The sequence below is a fragment of the Hippoglossus stenolepis genome, chromosome 6 (assembly GCF_022539355.2).
Source record: "Hippoglossus stenolepis isolate QCI-W04-F060 chromosome 6, HSTE1.2, whole genome shotgun sequence".
In the NCBI taxonomy this organism is placed as follows: Eukaryota; Metazoa; Chordata; class Actinopteri; order Pleuronectiformes; family Pleuronectidae; genus Hippoglossus; species Hippoglossus stenolepis.
Window position 1 is genome coordinate 3,675,115 of NC_061488.1, and position 21,383 is coordinate 3,696,497.

General features: G+C 41.9%; 2 protein-coding genes across 3 annotated transcripts; one reads left to right on the forward strand and one right to left on the reverse strand.

Moving 5' to 3' along the window:
• Positions 1-6,359: 6,359 nt before the first annotated feature.
• mul1b (mitochondrial E3 ubiquitin protein ligase 1b) lies at positions 6,360-9,841 on the reverse strand. Of its 2 annotated transcripts, none has more exons than XM_035160030.2 (5): positions 9,712-9,841; positions 8,478-8,610; positions 8,278-8,365; positions 8,021-8,141; positions 6,360-7,370 (listed from the first exon to the last, which is right to left on the reverse strand). In XM_035160030.2, the coding sequence occupies exons 2-5, from the start codon at positions 8,595-8,597 to the stop codon at positions 6,641-6,643; spliced, it is 1,059 nt and encodes a 352-aa protein (XP_035015921.1). In that variant the 5' UTR covers positions 8,598-8,610; positions 9,712-9,841; the 3' UTR covers positions 6,360-6,640. The 2 variants fall into 2 exon arrangements, with proteins under 2 accessions (XP_035015921.1, XP_035015919.1); XM_035160028.2 differs by having other exon boundaries at positions 8,478-8,613.
• A 7,983-nt stretch (positions 9,842-17,824) lies between these two features.
• On the forward strand, positions 17,825-20,285 carry fam43b (family with sequence similarity 43 member B). The gene has a single exon (XM_035159469.2). The coding sequence runs from the start codon at positions 18,050-18,052 to the stop codon at positions 19,031-19,033; it is 984 nt and encodes a 327-aa protein (XP_035015360.1). The 5' UTR covers positions 17,825-18,049; the 3' UTR covers positions 19,034-20,285.
• The last annotated feature ends 1,098 nt before the right edge of the window (positions 20,286-21,383 follow it).

Genomic DNA, 21,383 nt, shown 5'->3' on the forward strand with positions numbered 1-21,383 from the left:
AGGTGCATGTAATAAAATTATTCTACAAGCAAAGGTACATGATCCGTAGCCATTATTGTCCCTTTACTAACAAGGGGTACCTCAGGGTTCAATGCTGGGACCCATTGTTTTTGTAATATACACCCTCTCCCTTGGTCACATCCGCTACCGTCACTATGCTGATGATGCCCTGTTCTATCTGTCCTCACGGCCCGATGACCCCACTCAACCTGCTCCAGTGGTTTCTCAAATTGGATGATGGGAAGCCACTTTCAACTCAATCTCTCTTAGATCAAAACCGTCAGTTGTCATAAAACTCAAAAGGTGTTTAGTTTGTCCAGTTTGGGCTACTGTAAAAAACATGGTGGCCTCCGTAGAGAGGACACTCTCCTGATGTAATTATAAAGTATTTAAATTTAAAGGGCCCATTCTAGGGTAAATAAAATAACAATTTAGATGAAACACACTAGTGAAAACATGTAGAACGGGGGGTCGTGTAGAACAGACTGAAAACAAACAAAGAAAAATGACAGCCGATCTCATTACTGTGGCGTTGATCTCACCTCCTCTTACCTGTGCTTCTGAAATCAAACAGCAAACACTTGTTAACTTTCCCAATATCATACACAAAGGAAAATTACCATGGATGAACTTTGAATCACATTCTGTTGCTAAGTAACTGCCAATAAAGCTAATAAAAAAAGTTGTTTGAAATAAATTTAGTTCAAAAACAGTTTATTCTTATTATATCTGTGTGTAATAAAGCAAACGATGAGGTGAATGCAAGTGAGAAGGTGCAGCAGAGAGGTTCGTTTTTAGCTTTTAATGAGGATCCAGTGACGCAAGCAGGATTTTAATTTAGATTTACACTGAAAAACATCAACACCATCATCCAGCTCCACTCAAACAGCTGTCATCATGTCCCCCCCCCTCTCCCACACACACACACAGGTCTGTTGACAGTTTATCTTGAGCGACAGTTACTCAGCCGACAATTATACGTTTACATTCCTGCTACTTAATTTCTTCCGGCCGCCGAAAGGAGGCGGGTGTCTAATAAAATCCAGGCCACTAGATCACATCAGTTTAATGTGCACGTAAATAGCTGGTTTAAGTAATTGCACTGTCTGGCTGAAGGCTCGTGCAGAGGTAAGTCACATGGTGCAATAGATGAATGTCGCCTCGACTTCTGGGAGGGACGGGTTAAGACGATGATTAGCAGTTCCTATGGCAACCATTAGTGCCTTATCTAATGTGGTCAACCGGCAAGGTGGTGCTGCAAGGAAAATGATCTCGATGTTTATTTTGCTTTGGTCCAAGATATAATTTATTTATCTACTATAACAAACTAACGTATTCTTTATTGGTTCTTTATCTTAATGAGACGGTTTAGTCTACGGAGGAGAATCTTCACCGGCTTGTCCCAGTCGCTGCTGTTGCGTCGTTAGCTAGTTTGAGTGGCTGCACTTTCCGCAGGTGTGCAATAATCCTGAGATAAGTTTGCCTCAGAAATAACTAGTTGTGAAAAGGACAGTCTACTGTGATGTAATCTGTCTTCAAACGCAACCTCCGGAGGATGAGGCCCCTGAGACACAGCTATAGTTTTAAATTAAGGCACTTAAACCTGCAATGATTGGCCACAACTTTAAAATGAAAGCACTTAATCACATTATTGATAAATAATAAACTCAGAAGATAAGTTTGAATTTGACACTGCTGGGTGTGTGCAGGACAATGTCATAGACTGTAAATAAATATAATATTGATTTATTAATAAACAGAACTTAGGTATCCGGTCGAGATGTAACAGCGACTATCTATAGGACTGAAGCTAAAATATACCGAATATGAAAGCTACCATCTTGTGCGTCTGGAGCCAGTAGCAATCATGTTTGATGGAGGTCCCACGGAATCGACCAATCGCACGTCAGTCTGAGGTGTGAACCATGACATGACCTGTCCCGTCACATGTGAGTGTGAACGTCCTGAGGCCGTGTGCACATACTGGCCCCTCTCTTCCATAAATCCCAGTCTCTTTTATATTTTTCATTACTTCATACTCTAAATAATAAGCTAATAAAACTGCTCGTCTTCTCTCTATTAATAGACAGCGTGTGTTTGACTGTGGCTCAACGAACCCTTGAAGAATCTCAGAGCAGAAAAGCTGATGCTAATAAAAACCACGATGGCGGCTGGCTGAGACTCAAGAGTTTGACTCGAGGACACTTGAGCTGCACTGAGGATTCTCACGGACACTGAGCCTCAGGTTCTTGTTTACATCTCACAGCTGAAGACGTGAGTAGGTTAGAATCTTTGTCTACAACAGCCACCGCTGATTCATGAACAAACAAATACTGTAGATGCAGGATGTTATTCAGGTTAGTGTCACTGGCAGAGTTTTAAAATCTTCCCTATCCTGTTATTTACTAAACCAGGAGATCAGTGCAAAACATAAACTGACTCAATCAAAGATCACTAATCAGAACTGTAGTTGTTTGTTGAGAGAAAAGACTCGATGCCACTATGACTGGATAATTAAATGGAAGGAATTCAAGCGCCGCCTTGACAGCTATCATTCGTTTCATAGATAAAAGAAGAGACTGAAGTGCTGCTCTGTTATGAGGCAGCCTTGATCATGCTCTGTTGGAGAGTCGTACCATTTCCAGTCGCCCTGTGGTGCAAATAAACACGTCTACGAGCTTTGAGTGGAGTTAAGATCAAATTCAACATGAAAGAATGAGTCAGGATTTGCAGTTTGGTCCTTAAACTGCTTCTGAGGACGTTATTACAGCAATTAACTAAATTACCAGGCTGGAGAAAAGTGAATCATACTTTTAAATAAGGCTTTATGACCATTTTGCAAAAATAAACATTCGCAATTACACAGTTAAACAACACTGCGCAACATATCTGTGACGATTTTCAGCCATGCAGGTAATGTATCTTCAGAAGTTGCACAAGGGCACGTAGGCAACACAAGCAAGGACAGTGGGCGGCGAGCACTTGCACATTCACAGTACACTATGCAACTTTCACTCTCACATTCACATCTACAGTCTCCAATTTAACCTGAACCTAATCTGCATGTCTGTGGACTGTGGGAGGAAGCTGCAGGAAACCAGACAAAGACGACGAGCACCTTCTTGCTGTGAGGCGACCTTCCCACCCACGGCTTAAAACAGCAGCTTTGAAATGAGTTTGAAGGTTCAGTTACTTAGAATAGAAAGAACATTTATTCTTTCATTCCCACTCCTCAGCCTGAACGTCTGTTCTTTCTCTAACTCCTGTGAGAAGTGTGGTGCAGCAGGCAGAGGCAGGAAGTAACGTATTAATTGGTAATTATATTATTATGAATTACTTCTGCTGCGGGGATCACGTGATTTATGCCGCATCAACACCGCTCTCATCACCACAAACTCTCTTGACGTCTTCGTCTGTGTCTTCTACGTGTGTGACATCGCTTTTTCCTGCAAAGATGTTTTTCATTTTGCCGTCTGTCGTGTTTGACGTGTTAGAAGCGATATCCAGCCCCCCCACTCGCTCGCGTGGAATCCTCCGGAGTTTCTGCTGACTCTATAATAGGAGGCCACAGAAACTCCGGAGGCCCCCCCTCTGACATTTGCCTTCACACATGCAGCCCCTGTGGAGAAACCCCAGAGGATCTCGGGAGTTCAGTGCGAATCTGAAAGCAGCTGCACAGTGTTGCTTTAATAGGAAGATTCAGGTGCTGGTTTCCACGGCTGTCGGAGCAGATTACACAATAATCCCAGGTGCTGTTCAGATCAGTGTCGGCCTGAGTCTGTGCGTTTGAGAGAGAGAAACATGTCCGACCTGATTTACAGGCTCGACTTGCTGTGTGAGCGCCGAGGAGCTGAAACGTGCAGGAAAATGTGATCTCCTCTAAATTGCTCATGTCCTTCATCCCAGAGTAAATGGTGAGCGGCGGACATCTCACCTCCATCATTAAGCCTGTGTACAGCTCTTATCGTGCAGTTCTTGCACAGGCCTCTTAAGTGGAGAATAATAGAGGGAATGTCTTTGATGGTTGAGTACAGTGACAGATCCTGCTGCTAAATTGATGGGTTTCCATGGTGTCGGACTGCTTTCATGTTTATTGGCCCAATGAGAAACAGTGATTTGTTAATGCACGACTAGTGGCTGAACAAGTGTGATCTTGAGGTATCATCGCTTGATCCCTATAGTTAAACTTTAAAACATGTAGTCAAGTCAGAGCACAAGGTAAACATGTGGAAAGCACTTTGTAACCTCGTTTAGATAAGTGCTATACAAATAAAGTTATTATTATTATTATTATAAAGGGTTTATAAGCTGTTATTAATGCATTTATTAGTAGTAAATAGATTATTTACTAGTGTGTTTAGATATAAGCCATTAACAGAAAACAGCTGCAGCACATTTGCACAAAAATACATTCATAAACCACTTTTCCAACATTCACAACCAGTAATAACAATAAAATAATTTCAACATAGTTTGAAATAGTCATACTCACAGAGAACGTTTACAGTAAACGCTGTTTTTATCATTTATAAGTTTAAGTTTCCATCTTGGAATTGGCACCATGATTTAATGGGTTCTTCCCTGATCCACATCCCATCCTTCCACATTTCATGGGAATCTGTTCAGTTGCTTTTGTGTGATCTTGCCTACAAACACACAAAGACACACGGGGTGGTGCAGAAGATGAAGAAGTAAACCGGGCTCAGTTCGGGCCTTGGTGGTAAATTGCCTTTTATCAGCATCCATACATGCAGCAGGAAGGAGAGAATAATACTCTGATTACACTTTATATCTGACATTTAGCTCAGCATCAGCTCACTGCTGGAAAATAGATCCGTGGGCCGGCCACTGAATACTAATGTAATGATAATGCCACAGTCCCGGTGTCACGTTAAATAATATGACCGAGGTTTCAAGGCATAATGTGGGAAGATAAGATGGATTTTTTCAGAGAATAACAGAATAATTTGAAAGCTCAGAGGAGGATCAGTCCTCAAACTGACTAAAGTCGACCTCCCCTGGAGGTGGACGTGCCTCCCTGCCGGCACCAAATTGAATCGAGCAGAAGAATTTCTCCCGTGGTCCCTCGTCTGTCTTCAAAAGCTGAAACTCTGCCTGAAGGATCATTTGTTTTATGAAAAAGCAAAGGGGTAAAATAAAGGTTGATGATTCTGTAAAGAATGAATTTTTGCCATGGAAACTATTAGATTAGATCAGAAGTCCTTTATTGGTCCGGCAATGGGGAAATTTGCAATATTACATTATTATTTTAACTAAATCTCATACATGATCACTCACTTATGAGTTATTTTAAATACTTCAATGCACAGGCAGCTTGCAGGAGTGGAAACAGCAGCTTCCACTGGGGGAGTAGGTGGCTCTGCATCCCTGATGTTCTGGAAAGGCTCACACCCCCCCCTCCTGGCAGAAACCTCCATCTTCCTCTTTCATTTACACAATGACTGTGAAAGTTGTTGTTGTTTTTTTTGTCATCATTCATCTTTAATGAGATTTCATGAGTGAGTTCATTTGTTTTTCTTCAAGGAAAAGCAAGTTACAAGTGTGAGGATCTGTGATGATTCAGAGTTCGCCCCTGAATCCGTGCTCTTTGGTTTCCACTTGCTCTTCACACTGCGGGGGGGGGGGGAGCATGAACCTTAATTATCAGGTGCTCGGTGGATAATGAAAAAAGACCAGGTCAGCCAGAAACCACCTGACGGAGGTTTGTACAATTATCCGCCTCCAATGCCTCTAATCACCTGATCTCACTCTTTAAACTCTTGACACAGAAATATTCAGGGTGAGCTATTCAGGTTTTCCTCATCTGAACAAAACCCCTGAAATAAAGCACAAGCCCTTGAATATTATTAGAAAAATCAGTTCACACGTTGAAATCAAAATTTGAAGCTAAAAGAACAAAATATGCCCAAAAAATTCATGATGGTAAAATCAACCGTCTTGCAACAGCAGACACATTTGTAGAAATGATCGTAAATTAACTAAATACATTTACTCAAATGCAGTGACGCACTTTTTCATACTTCAATTTTATGTCCCTCCACAAATTATGAGCTTATAAAGTGCTGACGTGACTCTTTTTGTCATGATTTTAGTTGTCATATCTTTTTGTTGTCGTGTGCATGTTGTCGTGCAGCTATTTTGAGGATTAATATGATTTTAACACATCAACACATTAACAATTCCAAGTATTAAAGTGTTTTTATGCTGTCGTATGCTTTGTTGCTGATGTATTTTCTAATTTACAGCATTACTTTAATGTCTATTCAGATGCATTTAATGTTTCTTTGCTCTTGGAGACGCATATAAAATTGAAAAACATTCAAAAAACACTCTTAACATAAATTAATTATCTTTATCAGGAAACTGAGCAATGACATATCTGATCAGTATTTCTGTGTACAGAAAAAAAAAAATGTCCTTGTAACACAGGCTGAAAGAAGGAATTACATTTTCTTTATCAAGATGAATTAAACTTTCCAAATAGGATTTGAGCATTTCACGGGAAAGAAAAACAGAACCTGCAGCTATTCATCATCTGGAGCCACAGACGACAGTTTTTGAATGACGCGTTTCCGTGACTCTAAAATGCTGAGTAGTGTCTGTGTAGGAAATGTCCACATTAGCTGTTGTACAGAGGCACCACTCTGTCTATAGTTGCCCTGCAGATGGGGCATTTCTTTGGCTGTGGCAGGGCTTCGTAGCACTGAGCACACGCGCACACGTGGCCACACTCCAGAAACACGCAGGAGCGCTCCTGGCTCAGGCACACAGTACAGCTGGTGGGCGACATGCTGCTCTCCTCGATGTTGAGTTCACGCATGCGTTTCTTCTGCTGCTCCTTGTATTCCTCCAGCATGCTCCTCTCCTTCTTACTCTGCTTGTGAAGCACGTATCTCTTCCACAGGATGTAGAAGAACGTCGAACAGGCGGCGACGCCGGAGACGAGAGCCAGAATCCTCCACAGTCTCACGCTCTTCGCCTGCTTCCTCAGGAGAGAGTCGTAGTCCAGCCGGGTGAGGAAGTAAGGGAAGCCCTGCTTGGGAGGTTGGAGCTTGATGAGGTTGTTGTCCAGCACCAGCTCTCCCACCCCCGTGACGCTGTCTCCCACCCGCAGCATCTCCTCGGTTTCGTGGATGCCCTTGGGCCGTTCCCCGCTGATGAAGTGGCCGATAACACTGGACAGGGACTGGACAGTGGGGTGGAAGTTCTCGTAGGTGGTCTCCAGGTCCAGCTCTGCAGCGTCCAGCGGACGGACAACCCGCACAAAGGCAGAGATGTTCTCGTCGTGAGACCCGAGGGCAAACGGGACTGTGTTGGTTCGCTGGTGGATGACTTTCTCTGTGCTGTTCCTGTTCAGAAATATCACTCACGTTACTAGAGTTTTCTTAAAGGCTGCAACTAATTATTATTCACTTAGTGATCATCAAAAGTAAAACTGAATTTATTGCTGAATTTATTGCAAATTTGAAGTGTTTGTCTGTCACTTTAGAATCCAAATGAAATCACATTTAATTGTAAATTTTTACATTGAAAAAAAATGTTTTACATTTAGAGAAAAAAATAGAGCTTATTACTTTTCCAGTGAGTGAAAAACTCTTTTCCTGCTCTGAGCTGCGTTGGATTAAAGACCACACCAGCAGCTCAATGCACAGAAGTGATATTTGCAGCTATGTGTAAAGGATTTAAGGGCCTAACCCAAAAATCAAAGATCAAAGATCAAAATCAAATCAAAAAGTACCAAACATTGTAGGAAAGGAGAAGGGTTGTATTTTCCTATAAGTTCTTGAGGAAAAGTGAAAAACACCAACAAGGTGTTACAAGTCTGCGTCAACCAACGGTAAACATCTGAAGGACCGTGACCGTTTCGAAGAATTCAGGAAGGTAATGTTGTGTTAATATAACTTTGAAAGGTCCCATGATGTGAAGTTTCCCCTGATAAAGACCTTGTGAGTGTATTTCACCACATTCAGAACAACATCTCTCTCAGTGTCGTACTTACCAGAGGTGAGTGGTGCGGTTCCAAACCATCTTCTCCTCCTTCAGCGTCAGTCTTTCAATGACGCCTTTGCAGTTATCGACAAACTGACTGCTCAGAGTCTCCTTCACATTCCTCACGGCGCCTGCAGTGTGGGACAAGTAAAGACTAAGTGTAGAACTATTGTTATAAATATACATGATTTAATAGTATAGGTTAGAGCTTATTCTGCAGATACAGGTTTGGCCTGATAAAAAAAGAGTCAGGGTGGCTGAACGCACCTTCTATGACTGCGTAGGGGACACATCTTCCTGGAGTTTCAGACAGGATGTTACTCAAATCCTTATCAATGGTTACTTTCTTGGCTTCCTGTCGAAAAACAAACTTCGAAGATTAACACGTGGAAAATAAAAAGGGCAATAAATTCACACGCCGGTGACTTTAACGTGACAGAGACAGAGTGAGCAGAAACGCGTGCGACCTTTAGTCTGGCGACGGTCGTCGCTCTGCTCTTGTAGATGGAGTAGAAGAGGCCGGTCAGGGCCGAGCTGGTGGCCAGAACCACCACCTGTGCAGTGGAGGGTTTCCCACTGGACTCCATCCTGTGATCCCTGCTGCTGGAAAAGAGGCGACACCATTTACCATCTGTCGTTTTTTTTCCTCGCACATTTAACTCAAGTACAACTTTTAAGTATTTTTCATTTTCAACGCTACCTTTCAGAGGAGAGGAGTTTTTTTGTATTTTAAGTTTTACTCTGGCACCTTTTGTTTAAAGACACTTACATCCGCTGTACCGAGATTTGTACAGGCTCTGTTAGTCTAATGCACAACTTTGTATATCTTTATATCTATTTATATTTGGCTTCAATACTCTTTTATCGTCTTTATCTTATATACTAGTATCTTCAATACTCTGCAGTACTCTCAGTTACTACAATATCTTCATTAGCACAATACTCCTCTACAGTGACAGCTTTGTAGTAGTTCTGGTGGCGAGACTTTCATCTCAGTGCAGTGAACTTATCCTCGATTCATTTTGACCTTTTATTATTCTTATGGTCTTGTGTCTGTCTGTCTATCTATCTGTCTGTCTATCTATCTATCTATCTATCTATCTATCTATCTATCTATCTATCTATCTGTCTGTCTGTCTGTCTATCTATGTATCTATCTGTCTCTGTCTGTCTATTCATCTGTCTATCTATCTATCTATCTGTCTGTCTGTCTGTCTGTCTATCTGTCTATCTGTCTATCTATCTTTCTATCTATCTGTCTGTCTGTCTGTCTGTCTTTCCCTTGAACTCAAAGAGGAACTGACTTTCAGAGCCACTGCACAAACCATTAACTAAAACATATTGTATATAGAGATATAAACTTTATTATTATCCATATATATATGTTTCCTCTGGCAGAGACACAAGGCTAACATGGTTAGTATTAAGCTAGCTGTGTTTGTTGTGATGTTGAAGGATCTAATAAGTGACACGACTCGCTTCAGCTTCACTAACTAGTTACTAACCTAAGTTAGTTATCAACAGTACGAGCACTGACACGTAGCTACTTTCGTTTCTTACTAAGCTAACTGGCTACTTAGCTAGCGGTCCCTCGGCTAACTGCGCTAGCATTACACGTTACCCCGCCCTCGTTTAAAAGACGCCTGTCAAGCTGTCGTGTTACGAAGCAGTTTGAAATCTGTGAATTAACGTTTGTCAAACCTGTTTTCACTGAGTCTCTCGTCGCTGAGTTCACGGAACCAACAGAAACTACAACAACAACAACAACCTCTGCGAACATCAGGAGCAGGAAGTACCCCCCCGAGCTGCAGTTTCTCCTCCCGGCCACAAGATGTCGCTGCGGAATCACCAGTAACACCACCGATAATAACTTTTTAATTAACACTGATTTCGGATTATTTTATTAAAAGTATAAATTGAATCTCAAAGTCATCTGTTTTTATCTTAAATATTGAATGTGATTGTTTTTATGAAGCTGACAGTATATGTTTACTTGTCATTCTGTATTATTATGAGCTTTTAAATAGTTTTATAAATATATAGTACATAGTCACCACATACGCTCAAATAAATAATCATGCTTAAAGAGGTGATTTTATGTATTTCAATTACATAGTAATACATGTACCTTTTTTTTGTATATATGGTCACTTTTAATGATGTGTTTTCTATCATGTTGAGTGAATGGGAATAAATCAAATAACTTGAGAGTGACTTAGTTCAATAACTTGTGTGTTTAATGTATATATTTATGTATGAGTTTAAGTTATTTGATTTCTTCACACCAACTCAACATGATAGACGACCCTTCATTAAAAGTGACCATCTACATTGAACTTAAGAACAGTCACCACCCTCAGGTTTCTAAACGTTGTACTATGGCAGTGTGATTTAATATTAATTATTTTATGTATATATTAGTAAAATGTCCCTCTCCTCAGTAATTGAATTTCATCTTTATGTCCAAACAATAAATTAATATCTCAGGAAATAAAAGAAATCCAACTCGACTCTGTGTTGTTGTTTTTTTTTTAACCTCCATGTCACATTGAATTTATCTGCTGCACCATTTATTAATTTTTCCTGTGTCATGGTGCGGACGTCAGTGCTATAGTAAACAAAACTAAATCAATAAAAGCAGAATCCAGCCCCCACAGGCCGGATGGAGGTCAGGAAGATGTTTGTCTTGCCCACAGTCGACCCTCTGAGGTAGAAATTCATCCTCCAGCTGCATACAAATTATATTTTCAACACTGGTATTATCGGGCGCCTCCAAAGTCAACCATGACTTACAATTCCCACCAGTGCACGGACACAGTTACATTTAAATAAATAAAGGTGAAATCCCAGAGTGACTTGAGAAAACACGAGGCAGAGTGTGAGTCAGTGATGTTGTTTAATGTGTTGCTCCTCATACGTGACTAGAAACATATTTAAACTAACAAATGTAGCTTCTTTTCTTTGAATATCATCATGTTTGGTGTATTTCTTCTGTGTTGTTTAATAAAACATTAAAAAAAAGAACACACTGTAATACCGGACACAGACTTTTGGAGTTTCAGCTTCGCTTCATCACACGAGTCTGTTTCTCCAAACCAAACACAAACAGTAATAGTTTTTCACGGTGTTTTAGTTCAAGACAACATTTTTGGCTAATTGCTAATAACAGCTATCGGCATGTGAGCGCAGATAAATTGAAAAGCTGATGCATTTCAATCAAGGTGTTCCGCCTGCAGTTTACCTCCCGGCAACCAAAACATGATTCGTCAAACTAGAAAAAGGAAACCAGAAGCTTCCAGCCCCCAGAATCTTGTCCCTCGCCCACAGACTCTGTATAAACACAAGCAGAATCGTTTTTAAGTACCTTGTAAATACTGTACTTATTGTTTTAGTCTGGATTTTCCATTAGAAAATAAAATTCAGACAATAAATATGTCCCAGATTTTAAGTTTTACTCGGATGTGGCCTCTTGAACTACCCTTTAAAACTTCAGCGGTTTAATAATGTAACAGGAATGTCTGGCACAGAAAAACTCCTCTGGCGACATCCGTCTGACAAACTCGACCTGACACGTGAGTGATAAGCCTACGAGAATTCACAGCTTTCTTCTGCCCGCGAAAAAAGGTGCCACCTCATTTTCAACCCCGGCGAAAGAACAAAAATGTCCTTGGGTCTTCGGTGAAATATTAGTCACCTTGTTTTGTGGAGTCACTCCACCTTTCTGGACCCGCTGCCCACGTAAAAACTCCTTCCTCCTCACTTTCTTTGTGCCTGTCACACAAGGACTTCTGCTCAAATGCCAGCCTGGCACACGCTCAAGTGGATTTTCAAAGAGCAGACGGAGGAAACAGCTTTCCGGGAGCACAAGAGGTGAGAAGAACATCATGTGTGTCTCTCCTCTGGATGTTGCCGTGTTGAAAAGGATGACAGCTGGAATTTACTCTGTTCAGATAAGCTGTCAACATTGAGACAAGCTCCCCGTCCCTGAGTTTATCCAATTACACAGCCAAACACAGCAGCTTGCGTTGCTTGCGATATTGTGTTGGATTTACTGCACACATGCTGAAATTGAGAAAAACACGATAGGATGCCTGCATGAGTAACTGAGTGCACAAACATTATTCTAAGCCACACAAATAAGTTTGTTAACCTCTAAAATGTCAAATAGGAACATTGTGCTAGTTTTGGTTGAATAAGTGCAGCTCCCTCTTTAACTTCTATGTAATTCTGAACCATTGTTAAGCTGATAAATATCATTTTTAAATTTTAACTTTCATACAGGTTCCTTTAAAGTCAAGGCTGTGATTTAAAAAAAGAAAGTTTTGGGGCGTTTGATAAAGAAGAAAAACTTCAAACGTGGAGTCTCTTGTGTAAAATCCCATTTGGAATAATTGGAAGATTTAATATTTTTGTTCTCTCAACACATCTCACAGCTTCCAGCTCTATTCAGGCGTTCAATCTGCTTATTCTCCCACTGAAAGGAGCAGTATTTTGGAGAAGTCTCAGTTCCTTGATATATTGAAATCAGCTGGCATTGTGTTCTCTGAGGAATATTTAACAGGAGCTCTGGATGTATAATTAAGCAGTTTGCTCCAGACTTTTATTGTGATGCCTCTCGTATTCACTCAAGGACAAAACCACTTGCATTAAAAATGAATAATGACACTCATGATTCTGAATATGGGGAATATCAGTAATTTGCAATTATCGCAGTGTGAATAAGTGAGGACAGAAAAATGATCTATTTGTGATCCACTTAGTGTGAATGTCGTCAGGCATGGAACCAAAATGTGCTTTGACACTGCAGATACAATAAAACATCTTAAAAAACTATTATAATCTATATCTAATAATTCCAGAAATCATCAAAAGTTCTGTAGAAGCAGCGGCTCATTAACGTTAAAGTGCTGTTGACAGTCACTGACTCGGTCGTTAAGTTGTTCCTGTTATTCATTAATTCCTATTTTTACATTTCAGTTTTTGTACAGAATAAATAAAGTAGATATAACTTGTTGTTTTCTGAGCTTTAGAGGAGTTGATGTGTGGATTTTCTCACCTTAGGCAGAGTCAGGTCAATCAATCAATCAATCAAATTTTATTTGTATAGCCCATATTCACAAATCACAATTTGTCTCATAGGTCACATGTTCCTACATCTTCTGCTTTAATGCTAAGCTAAGCTAACCAGCTGCCGACTGTCACTCTATATTCCAACGGCAGATATGACAGTAACTCTAGTTCTTCTCATCTTAGTCTTGGCAAGAACGCAACTTACCTGAACATGTTTTAACCGTGAGTCACATCTGGATGATTAAAGACCGAAAAACGATGTCTTATTCACATTAATATACACTAATGCACTTTTTTCATTTGCTAATTTACATTTTTAATCTGACCTTTCATTCAAACTAATAAATCTCTCGCTGTTGTGCAGCACTTCCAGTTCAGGAGTAAATGAGTCGACCTTCAGGTCTCCTGTGACTGTGTCGCTCCCCTGATTAAGGGAAGGAATGAACCTCCTGTATCTAACGTCCTGCTCGTTACCCGATGACATAACTTCAATATGGATTCCGTCAGGTTTATGATAATCTATAGCATGGCAATGAGGTGATATTGATTTTCATCCCTCGAGGCTCAAACTTCACACACTTTTTGTAAACAAAGAAATGACTTCAGCAAAAATGTCCACGGCCTTTTCTTATCATTTTTGCGGGACTTGCCTCTTTTTGTTTATTGGGTGAAGTCGCGTTATCTGCAGCCGCCTGATGTATGAGGAGCGCCGCGGCCCTTTCTGTCATCATTCCCTCGCTCTCGTTCTTTACAGCGTGCACCGGCTGCCTCGCTGCCGCCCTCACGTACGACCATTAATCAGCCGCGTAAGAGCTGCGACCCTCTCTGCCAGGCCCCTCGCATTGATTACGCTGCTCTGGGTAAGTGTAGCATGATGAACACAGAGCCTAATTCAATTAGGCTGCAGAGACAGAAGTATGTAGCATATGCTGGATAAAAAGCCGCCTTCGAGAACAATGAAAAGAAGTGAAGGAGAAGGAGGGATTTTGAGGGAAGGACGTCACTTACATTGATTGCTGTTTTAACATTTGGGAACCTGGGATGCTGGAAAAACAAAGTCAGAGTGACAGGAAATGACAATGAATCAGCTGGAGATGGATTTGTAACTTATCCAATAAATGGTGAACAGATCCAAGCCAGAATTGTGGTGTGGGATGGAAAAGGGATGGTTGTGTTGGTGAGTTAGTTGTTCCAAGAGAAATATCAGCATCAGAGCCATTGCAATTGTTATTGGACGTTCATGGTCCCCAGAGGAGGACTCTTGCTGACTTTGCTGATCCAGTGACTCTTCCTCCAATTAACAGCAAGTCAAAGTTATAATTTCGAGACGATGTGTCCCACTGACTTTGGACGTTGATCAGTTTCTGAAAATAACTTAAGAATTATTATACCTCATCTTTCTCCTTTTTCGAATATTAAAATTTAATCGTTAGATGTTTTATTTTTTTTGATCCTCATCCCTTTTTTCTGTTGATATTTTCACTTGTTTGTATAATTAATCTTTTTCTTATTTACATGTTCGAAATGAATACAAACGAATGAATGAATGGATAATGTTACCTTGCCAGAGGAACACGATTAAAGTTCCCCACTGTATGTAAGTAAAGTTTACTCATAAGATTCTTTATAAACTCTGTAACATTCACCTTGACTGCAGAAAGCCTCATTAAAATGCACCACACTCTCTGTCTGCGAGAGCTAATTCACGCTGAGCAAATTTCCCCTCCTCTCTCCTCACTGATTACAGCCGTTTACAATGGATGCAGATCATTATATTATGATGCTTTTAACCTCAGTTACAGGGTTTATTGTGAGTGAACGGCTGCACACTCTCAAACCAGACACAGACTAAACCAGCAGCCTGGAGATAATCCGACTGGACGTGTAACAGATGAGCGTTCCAGACATTTCCTAATTCAAAAAAGCCCCCGTTACAGGACCATATCTCAGACGGCAGACGAGTCAATACACACATCAGTTTCTGCAAAGGCCAAACCATGATGGATTAGTTCAATTTAGCATATCAGGGTCTGCGTTTATCTTCTGTGATTAGAGATGAGTTATCTAACAGCAAGCGGTGAATTGTGGGACTACAGCTCTTTGTATGAGGCCTCTCCGTCGTTCTGTGGTGACTCAAGGAAGTTCTGGTTCATCCAGGGATCAGATCGTTGTTACCCAGGTTGTAGTTTAAGAAATTAAATGTAAATGTATATAGATGCATGTTTTTCCCGTGTGTTGAAATCTCGTGATAATATGAACTGCTGCAGATTCCCACCGAGTGACTGTTTAAAGTGATTTCCTGTAGTATTAAAACTTGCTTTATTCCAGTGCTGGGAAACAATGAACTCTAAACATTTGTGCGTCTTGAAATAGTTTGTTGTGGATTCAGAATAGTCACAAGAGCACTTCAAAATAAGATAAAAGAAAGAGAATTTAAGTTTGAGTTGATGATCACCTGTGGAAATTTGGGTGAAGTGTGATAATGTGACGGCCAAATGATAAATATATTATGATTTATGTATTTTTTGTTTGTCTGTCCTGATTTCTAAAAACATATGGTGCCATGAGTAACACATCTCTGTCTCCTGAGTTTTCATTAAGTATTATCATCAGTATATTCGACACTCAGAATTTTGTGTCTGCATACGATACGTATCTGCTATATCATGCTCACTCTTTATTCAACTTATATAATCATCATAAATCACATATGAGGCCATGTCTCCAAAGCAATTAGATTTTTTTCCAATGACACCAGCAAACACCAGGGGGAGAAATAGAGACGTTTATTTTTCCAGCGTTGCCACAGTGACCCCGGCAGAGAACTTCATCCACCATCTCCACACGACAATTCATTTCCTACTGCCGGCACGACTCAGCGGCAGAAACAGATGATAGTTATTTTGATTCATTTCAGCAGAATCCTCCACGGCGAGAGCGCACAGCTTTTTATCTGCTCTCGTTATTAAGTGTCGGCCATCGCACAGATGTTTGGACACAGGAGTAAAATAAGACAGATGTTCACCGGTCTCGGTTTAATCAGGTTCCGAAAGCAGATCGCACCACAGACAATCGGCCCAGTCACCTAGAAACCGTGTTTATACAGTTTACTACTACTACTAAAGCAAATATGTTTAAGAGAAACAGACACGCTTTATATTGACGTAATAACTTTATAATGAATGTCTAGGCCACAAAATGCTGATGACACTATCAATCTTTTTTATCGTCCTATTACAATCATTCTTGCAATATCCGCTCGTTGCAGCCAAAGCATGGTTGAAGTTTTATGGCCGTGCGGAAGTCCGGTGAACGATGGAGGTCTCTGTGAAACATTAAACCAGGTGAAGTGTCTCCAGTCAAGCTAGCAGCTTTGTGAGGCTAGCTAAATGCTAATATCAGCATGCTAACATGCTCAGAATAATGGTACGTTCCGTTACACTTCGGAACTCGGAATGACGTCAGAGTTGATAACGTTCCAGTTGTATAGGAACAATGTTGACGTTAGCCATCTAGCCATTGTTAGCAAAAAACAGTTCATAATAATGTATTATTTCACACGTACTAACATCTTAGTGATATGTCCACACGCAGTAACTGGACAGTGCTATGTGTACGACACATTTAATGACAGAAGTGCAAATAAACACCACTGTTGATATACAGAGCGGCCATCTTGGGTTTCGAAGTTGGAGATTGTGAGGTTCCTCGAAATTCCGACCTGAGGGGGGCGCTCCAGTTGCAACTTCCTTACTCGGGGGTCGGAAATTCTGAGCTCCAATGTACATGTATATGTCCATGTGCTGATGTTAGCAGCTCTTATCAGAGAAAGAGTGTCGCTCTCTGTACCTCAACCAGTATAACTTCTAAGCTGTAGCACTTTCTTCACTGGGAAATAACTTTCCTGGAGATAACTCCAACTTTCAATCGGCAAAACAAATTAATCAGTGCGAGCACAATTTGCAGGACAGAGGGTTTTGGACTTTCTATAAGCTTCACTGCCTCGTTTTTAGAGTGGATATAATAACCTGGACTGTGTAGAATACAAATATACTGAGTCTAGTTTGAAATGCATAACTTGTGTTTCATCATTTGACTCTTCAGAAGCTGGAGCTTACAAACTATTTTTAATTTCGGGCTCTTGCTCTTTCTTCGAGTTGTTATTGAATTATTTAGTATGATCACTCATGAAACAGTAATAATATCACAGTGCGGGTTTTAAATCCTCATTTCTAATGAACTCGACCATCCTGTGTGTTCGAGCTGCACTTTCACACGGAGAGTATGATGCATTGATATGTCCTTTCAAGTTTCTCTGGGAAATGCTGATGCAAAACAAACAGGAGAATAGAACTGAAGATTCAGTGTTTGTCTATTTATTAAACAAGCTCTCAAACAATTTGAGGCTGGTACAAGGTTTCGATTTAATCCTCGTCCTAACAATGACACAAGATCATTCTGCTCACATTAAACATGACACTGAACAAGAAGAATTGATTTCACAGTTTGGACTCGAGTGACTTTTATACCAGAATTAACAAGAAGTCTCATACTTCCCCCGGGAGAGAGTGACGATGTTCTCTCGTCCTCGACTTTACAAGAAACATAAATACAGTGATACGGATAAATAATACGTTGGTTCGGAGCCATTTGGAAGGAAACAACAAAGCAGGGAGGGGGTTGAGGGTGTCTGAGCGCCGGGGCTGAGGCTCCTGCGCTGATCAGCGCTGCATGATGCAGACAACAGAGGAGCAAGAGGAGGAGGAGGATGAGGAGGAGGAGGAGCGAGGGAAGGGAACCGACTGGCTGAGGCTCTCGGCTCTCAGTCTCTCCTCAGTGCTTCGTGGAGCAGCTTCTCTCTGTTTTTCCTCCCACTCTCGCACACACCGAGAGTGTTCCGACTCTTTTTGTGTCTGAGCTGACGAGTGCAAACGCAGAGGGGCTCACTCGCTCCAACTCCTGCCGCACCATGCTTCCCTGGAGGAAGAACAAGTTTGTTCTAGTCGAGGATGAAGCCAAGAATAAACCCAAGAGCCTGGGGACCGGGCTGACCTACCAGTCCATCCTCTCCTCTCTGCTGCGCTCCTGTCCGGACCTGCTGCCGGACTGTCCCTTCAACTGGGTGGGCAACATCTTCCAAACCAAACGGCAAAAGGTGGAGCTGAACAAAGAGGAGCCTGTTTACAATGTGCGCTACCTGGGAAGTGTGGTCACCATCACGGCCAAGGGACCCGGCTGCACCCAGGAGGCAGTTGCCAAGATCTGGGCGAGGAGCAACTACGGGGAGCAGTGTGTCAAGATGAGGTTAACGGTGGGGCCACAAGGCATCAGGATGAGCGCTGACAAATCTGGGAAAAAGAAGCCCCTTCATCTTTACTCCCTGAACAGAATCACCTACTGCAGCGCCGACCCGTGCCGGCCCAAGATCCTGGCCTGGATCTACAGGCACCAGATCAAAAACATGGCAGTGGTGCTTCGGTGTCACGCCGTTCTGGTCAGCAAGTCGGAGAAGGCCCAAGCCATCTCCCACAGCCTCTACCAGAACGCCACCTCCGCCTTCAGCGAGTTCAAGCGGCTGAAGCGGCAGAGTGATTTCCGGCACTGCCAGCAGCAGCTGCTTGGTGAGGAGGCGGTGCCCCTGATGCCACTGAGGAGGCTGCTGAACGGGCAGTGCCACTACAGACCGCCTGCTGACAACCCCGGGAGCGCCACCCGCCTCTGCTCCATCACAGAGGAGGAGGAGGAGGAGGATGACGACGAGTACAGCAAAGATAAAAAGCAGGAGGTGGAGGAGCTGTGGGAGAAACAGAGGATTTTCACAACAAACACAGACCCGACTCAGTTACTATCAGAGTTGGACATCGGGGATATTGCCAGATTGGAGCAGTGCCAAATCAACTTTGTCAGCGGCAGCAACAACCACACGTTTTCCTTTATAACCTCTCTGGTGTGACTACAACGTGGTGTAAAGAATTCTGCCACACTACAGAAACACATTCCTCTCTCTGCCCTTCACCGGTGCCCCGCTCAGGCTCCCTCCTGCTCTGTCCGTGTAATGTGAAGTGTTTACCAGAAACTTCTCCGACTACCAGGAAGGAGGAGGAAAGACGTACGATGGTTGTGTGGGAGTGATTTCTATTCTGGCCAGATGGCTCAGATGCTGGTTTGACTGTGGCAGTTTGTGGGAACGTGTTTACAAAGAGGGCTGATGATGCACAGACTAGCGATAGCACAACGACGAGGACAGCGAGTGTTTTCAGGGAAACGCTGAGATCACCGACACGCGGGTCACATATTGATCGCAGCACCACGCGGGATGTGTTTATCAGTCCTCTGTCTCTTATTCTCGTGAGTTTAATCAATGCCGTGTTTGCCAGCAGGGACGTTTTTCTAGGATCGACTTGTGATATTTTTTTCAGGGAGGTTCTTTGTAAATTTGTGTAATTCTTTTTCTAATATGACAATCCTCACCGATGTTGTTCACCGACTGATCCTTTTCTGGACGCTCGCAATCGCAAGACGAAGTTTGTTACGGTTTTATTAATGATCACAGCCGACTAATGAATAAGGCTGTAATTTAGGAAGCAAGCCATTGAGTGGACATGTTTATTGCTGCCATTTGTTACAGTCATTATTTATGCATGACATGTCAGCGTTAACCTTTCCCCTTTTCTGTCGTGTGAAATCCCCGATCCTTCTGCTTTTTAGAATGAACACTGTGATAAACGTGTGACCAGGGACAAACCACACAACTGTTCATGCAGCAGTGTTTGCTCAGTGTCGTGCATTGTTTTAAAATTTATATCTATTGCAGTGTTACCAAAAAACAATCTCAATTTGTCCTTTGCTTTTCAGCCAAGTTTTGCAAATGCAATCTTTTCCACATGAGCCCTTTTGCAAAAACGCAGACGGACCCTGACAAGTCAACACAATCTGTTTTGAATACTGTTTGTGCTGCCGTCTAAAGTTGCATTGTGACTATCATGAGATGAAGCTATTTATTTTCCAAATATGATGATGAATAAAAATTAGTCTCACTGTGGGGTTTTTACTGCCTGGCTCTCGGAGGGAGGGTATTTCTAGATGTTATCAAAGAGATTATTCAAATGAGTCCAAACACTCGACTCTCCACCAGCGAGCATTTGCATGTTTGTGCTGTGAAAATATGTGTAACCTGCACTTCAAAGATAAAAAAACAAAACATATTCACAATCGCATCATTATCTGCTTCCGGAGCCATTTGGGTTTTCACAGTGTCAACTGCAAACTGCCACTCATCAGACGTTAATGTGGTTTGATTCATTCTGCGGGTCTTGCTCTGGCTTCCAGGGCCTTTACCCCGAAGGAGGGGTTGGTGGGTAATTAATCAGCGAATTGAATTGTTCGGGAAATGACCATAAAGCACCTGCCTCGGCGGCGGGGCTGTCAGGCTCTGACAGAACCGAGTGATCCAAAACGGGGACGGGGACATTGACTCACCCATTAACCATTTTACTGCAAACATCAGCTGTTTCTGTGACGACTGAGTCTTTTTACTGGAACAACACAACATCAGTGGAAAACAGTGAAACATTTAAGATCCCTCCATGTTTGAGTTGTGCTGTTTTGCAGTCAGGATGATTCAGAATCTCTTAGTATGAACATGGATGGGTTCATTTTTTATATCCGATGTTATATTATCACAAAATACTGTTACAGTGCAACGAATGTTTCAATGCAATGTGAAGTTATCCTTGTGGGAACCGCTCACGAATTCCCTTTAGTTGTCACATTACACAACATCAAAAGCGGTTTGATTTGACATTTTCTCATTAAGAATTCTGCTTTTAGAAAGAGAACAGGTGCAGATGAATGAGTTGGTTTCGAGTTCCTGTGACGGTTCGTTCTGAGGCGGCACTTTCAGCCGGAACCTTCCAGATCAATATTTCCTTCTTTGCCTGGAATAAAAAAGAACAGGAGCTAATGTCAAAAGAAAGATAATAGAGGATTCCTGTGCCCTTGCCAAAGCTCCTGCAGAACGTGAATACTAAGAGAAACCAACTCTGTTTCTATCGCTTTATGTTTCTCCTGCCTTTTAATCTTCAGCCCGTTTGACAGGCTCCTGTTCTGCATAGATGAGTAGACGTGTACACACAGTGCACGGCTTGATTAGGCCTCATTGTTTGCTCACTGACTTCCACGCGGGGAGATGCATTGTGTCTGACAAACTGCCAATGTTGTGTTAACATGGAGCGGTTTAGCAGAGGAGCCACGGTGCTTTAATGCAAACATAACTCTTGCCTGGCAAGCGGATGAGAGGGAGC

What these genes read in the sequence shown, in the direction of transcription:
- mul1b (XM_035160030.2), bottom strand. Translation starts at nt 8,597, where the DNA reads ATGGAGTCCAGTGGGAAACCCTCCACTGCACAGGTGGTGGTTCTGGCC. An exon ending in CGACCGTCGCCAGACTAAAG is followed by an intron (nt 8,366 to 8,477) that starts GTCGCACGCGTT and finishes GTTTTTCGACAG; the next exon opens with GAAGCCAAGAAAGTAACCAT. An exon ending in AACCGCACCACTCACCTCTG is followed by an intron (nt 7,371 to 8,020) that starts GTAAGTACGACA and finishes ATTTCTGAACAG; the next exon opens with GAACAGCACAGAGAAAGTCA.
- fam43b (XM_035159469.2), top strand. Translation starts at nt 18,050, where the DNA reads ATGCTTCCCTGGAGGAAGAACAAGTTTGTTCTAGTCGAGGATGAAGCC.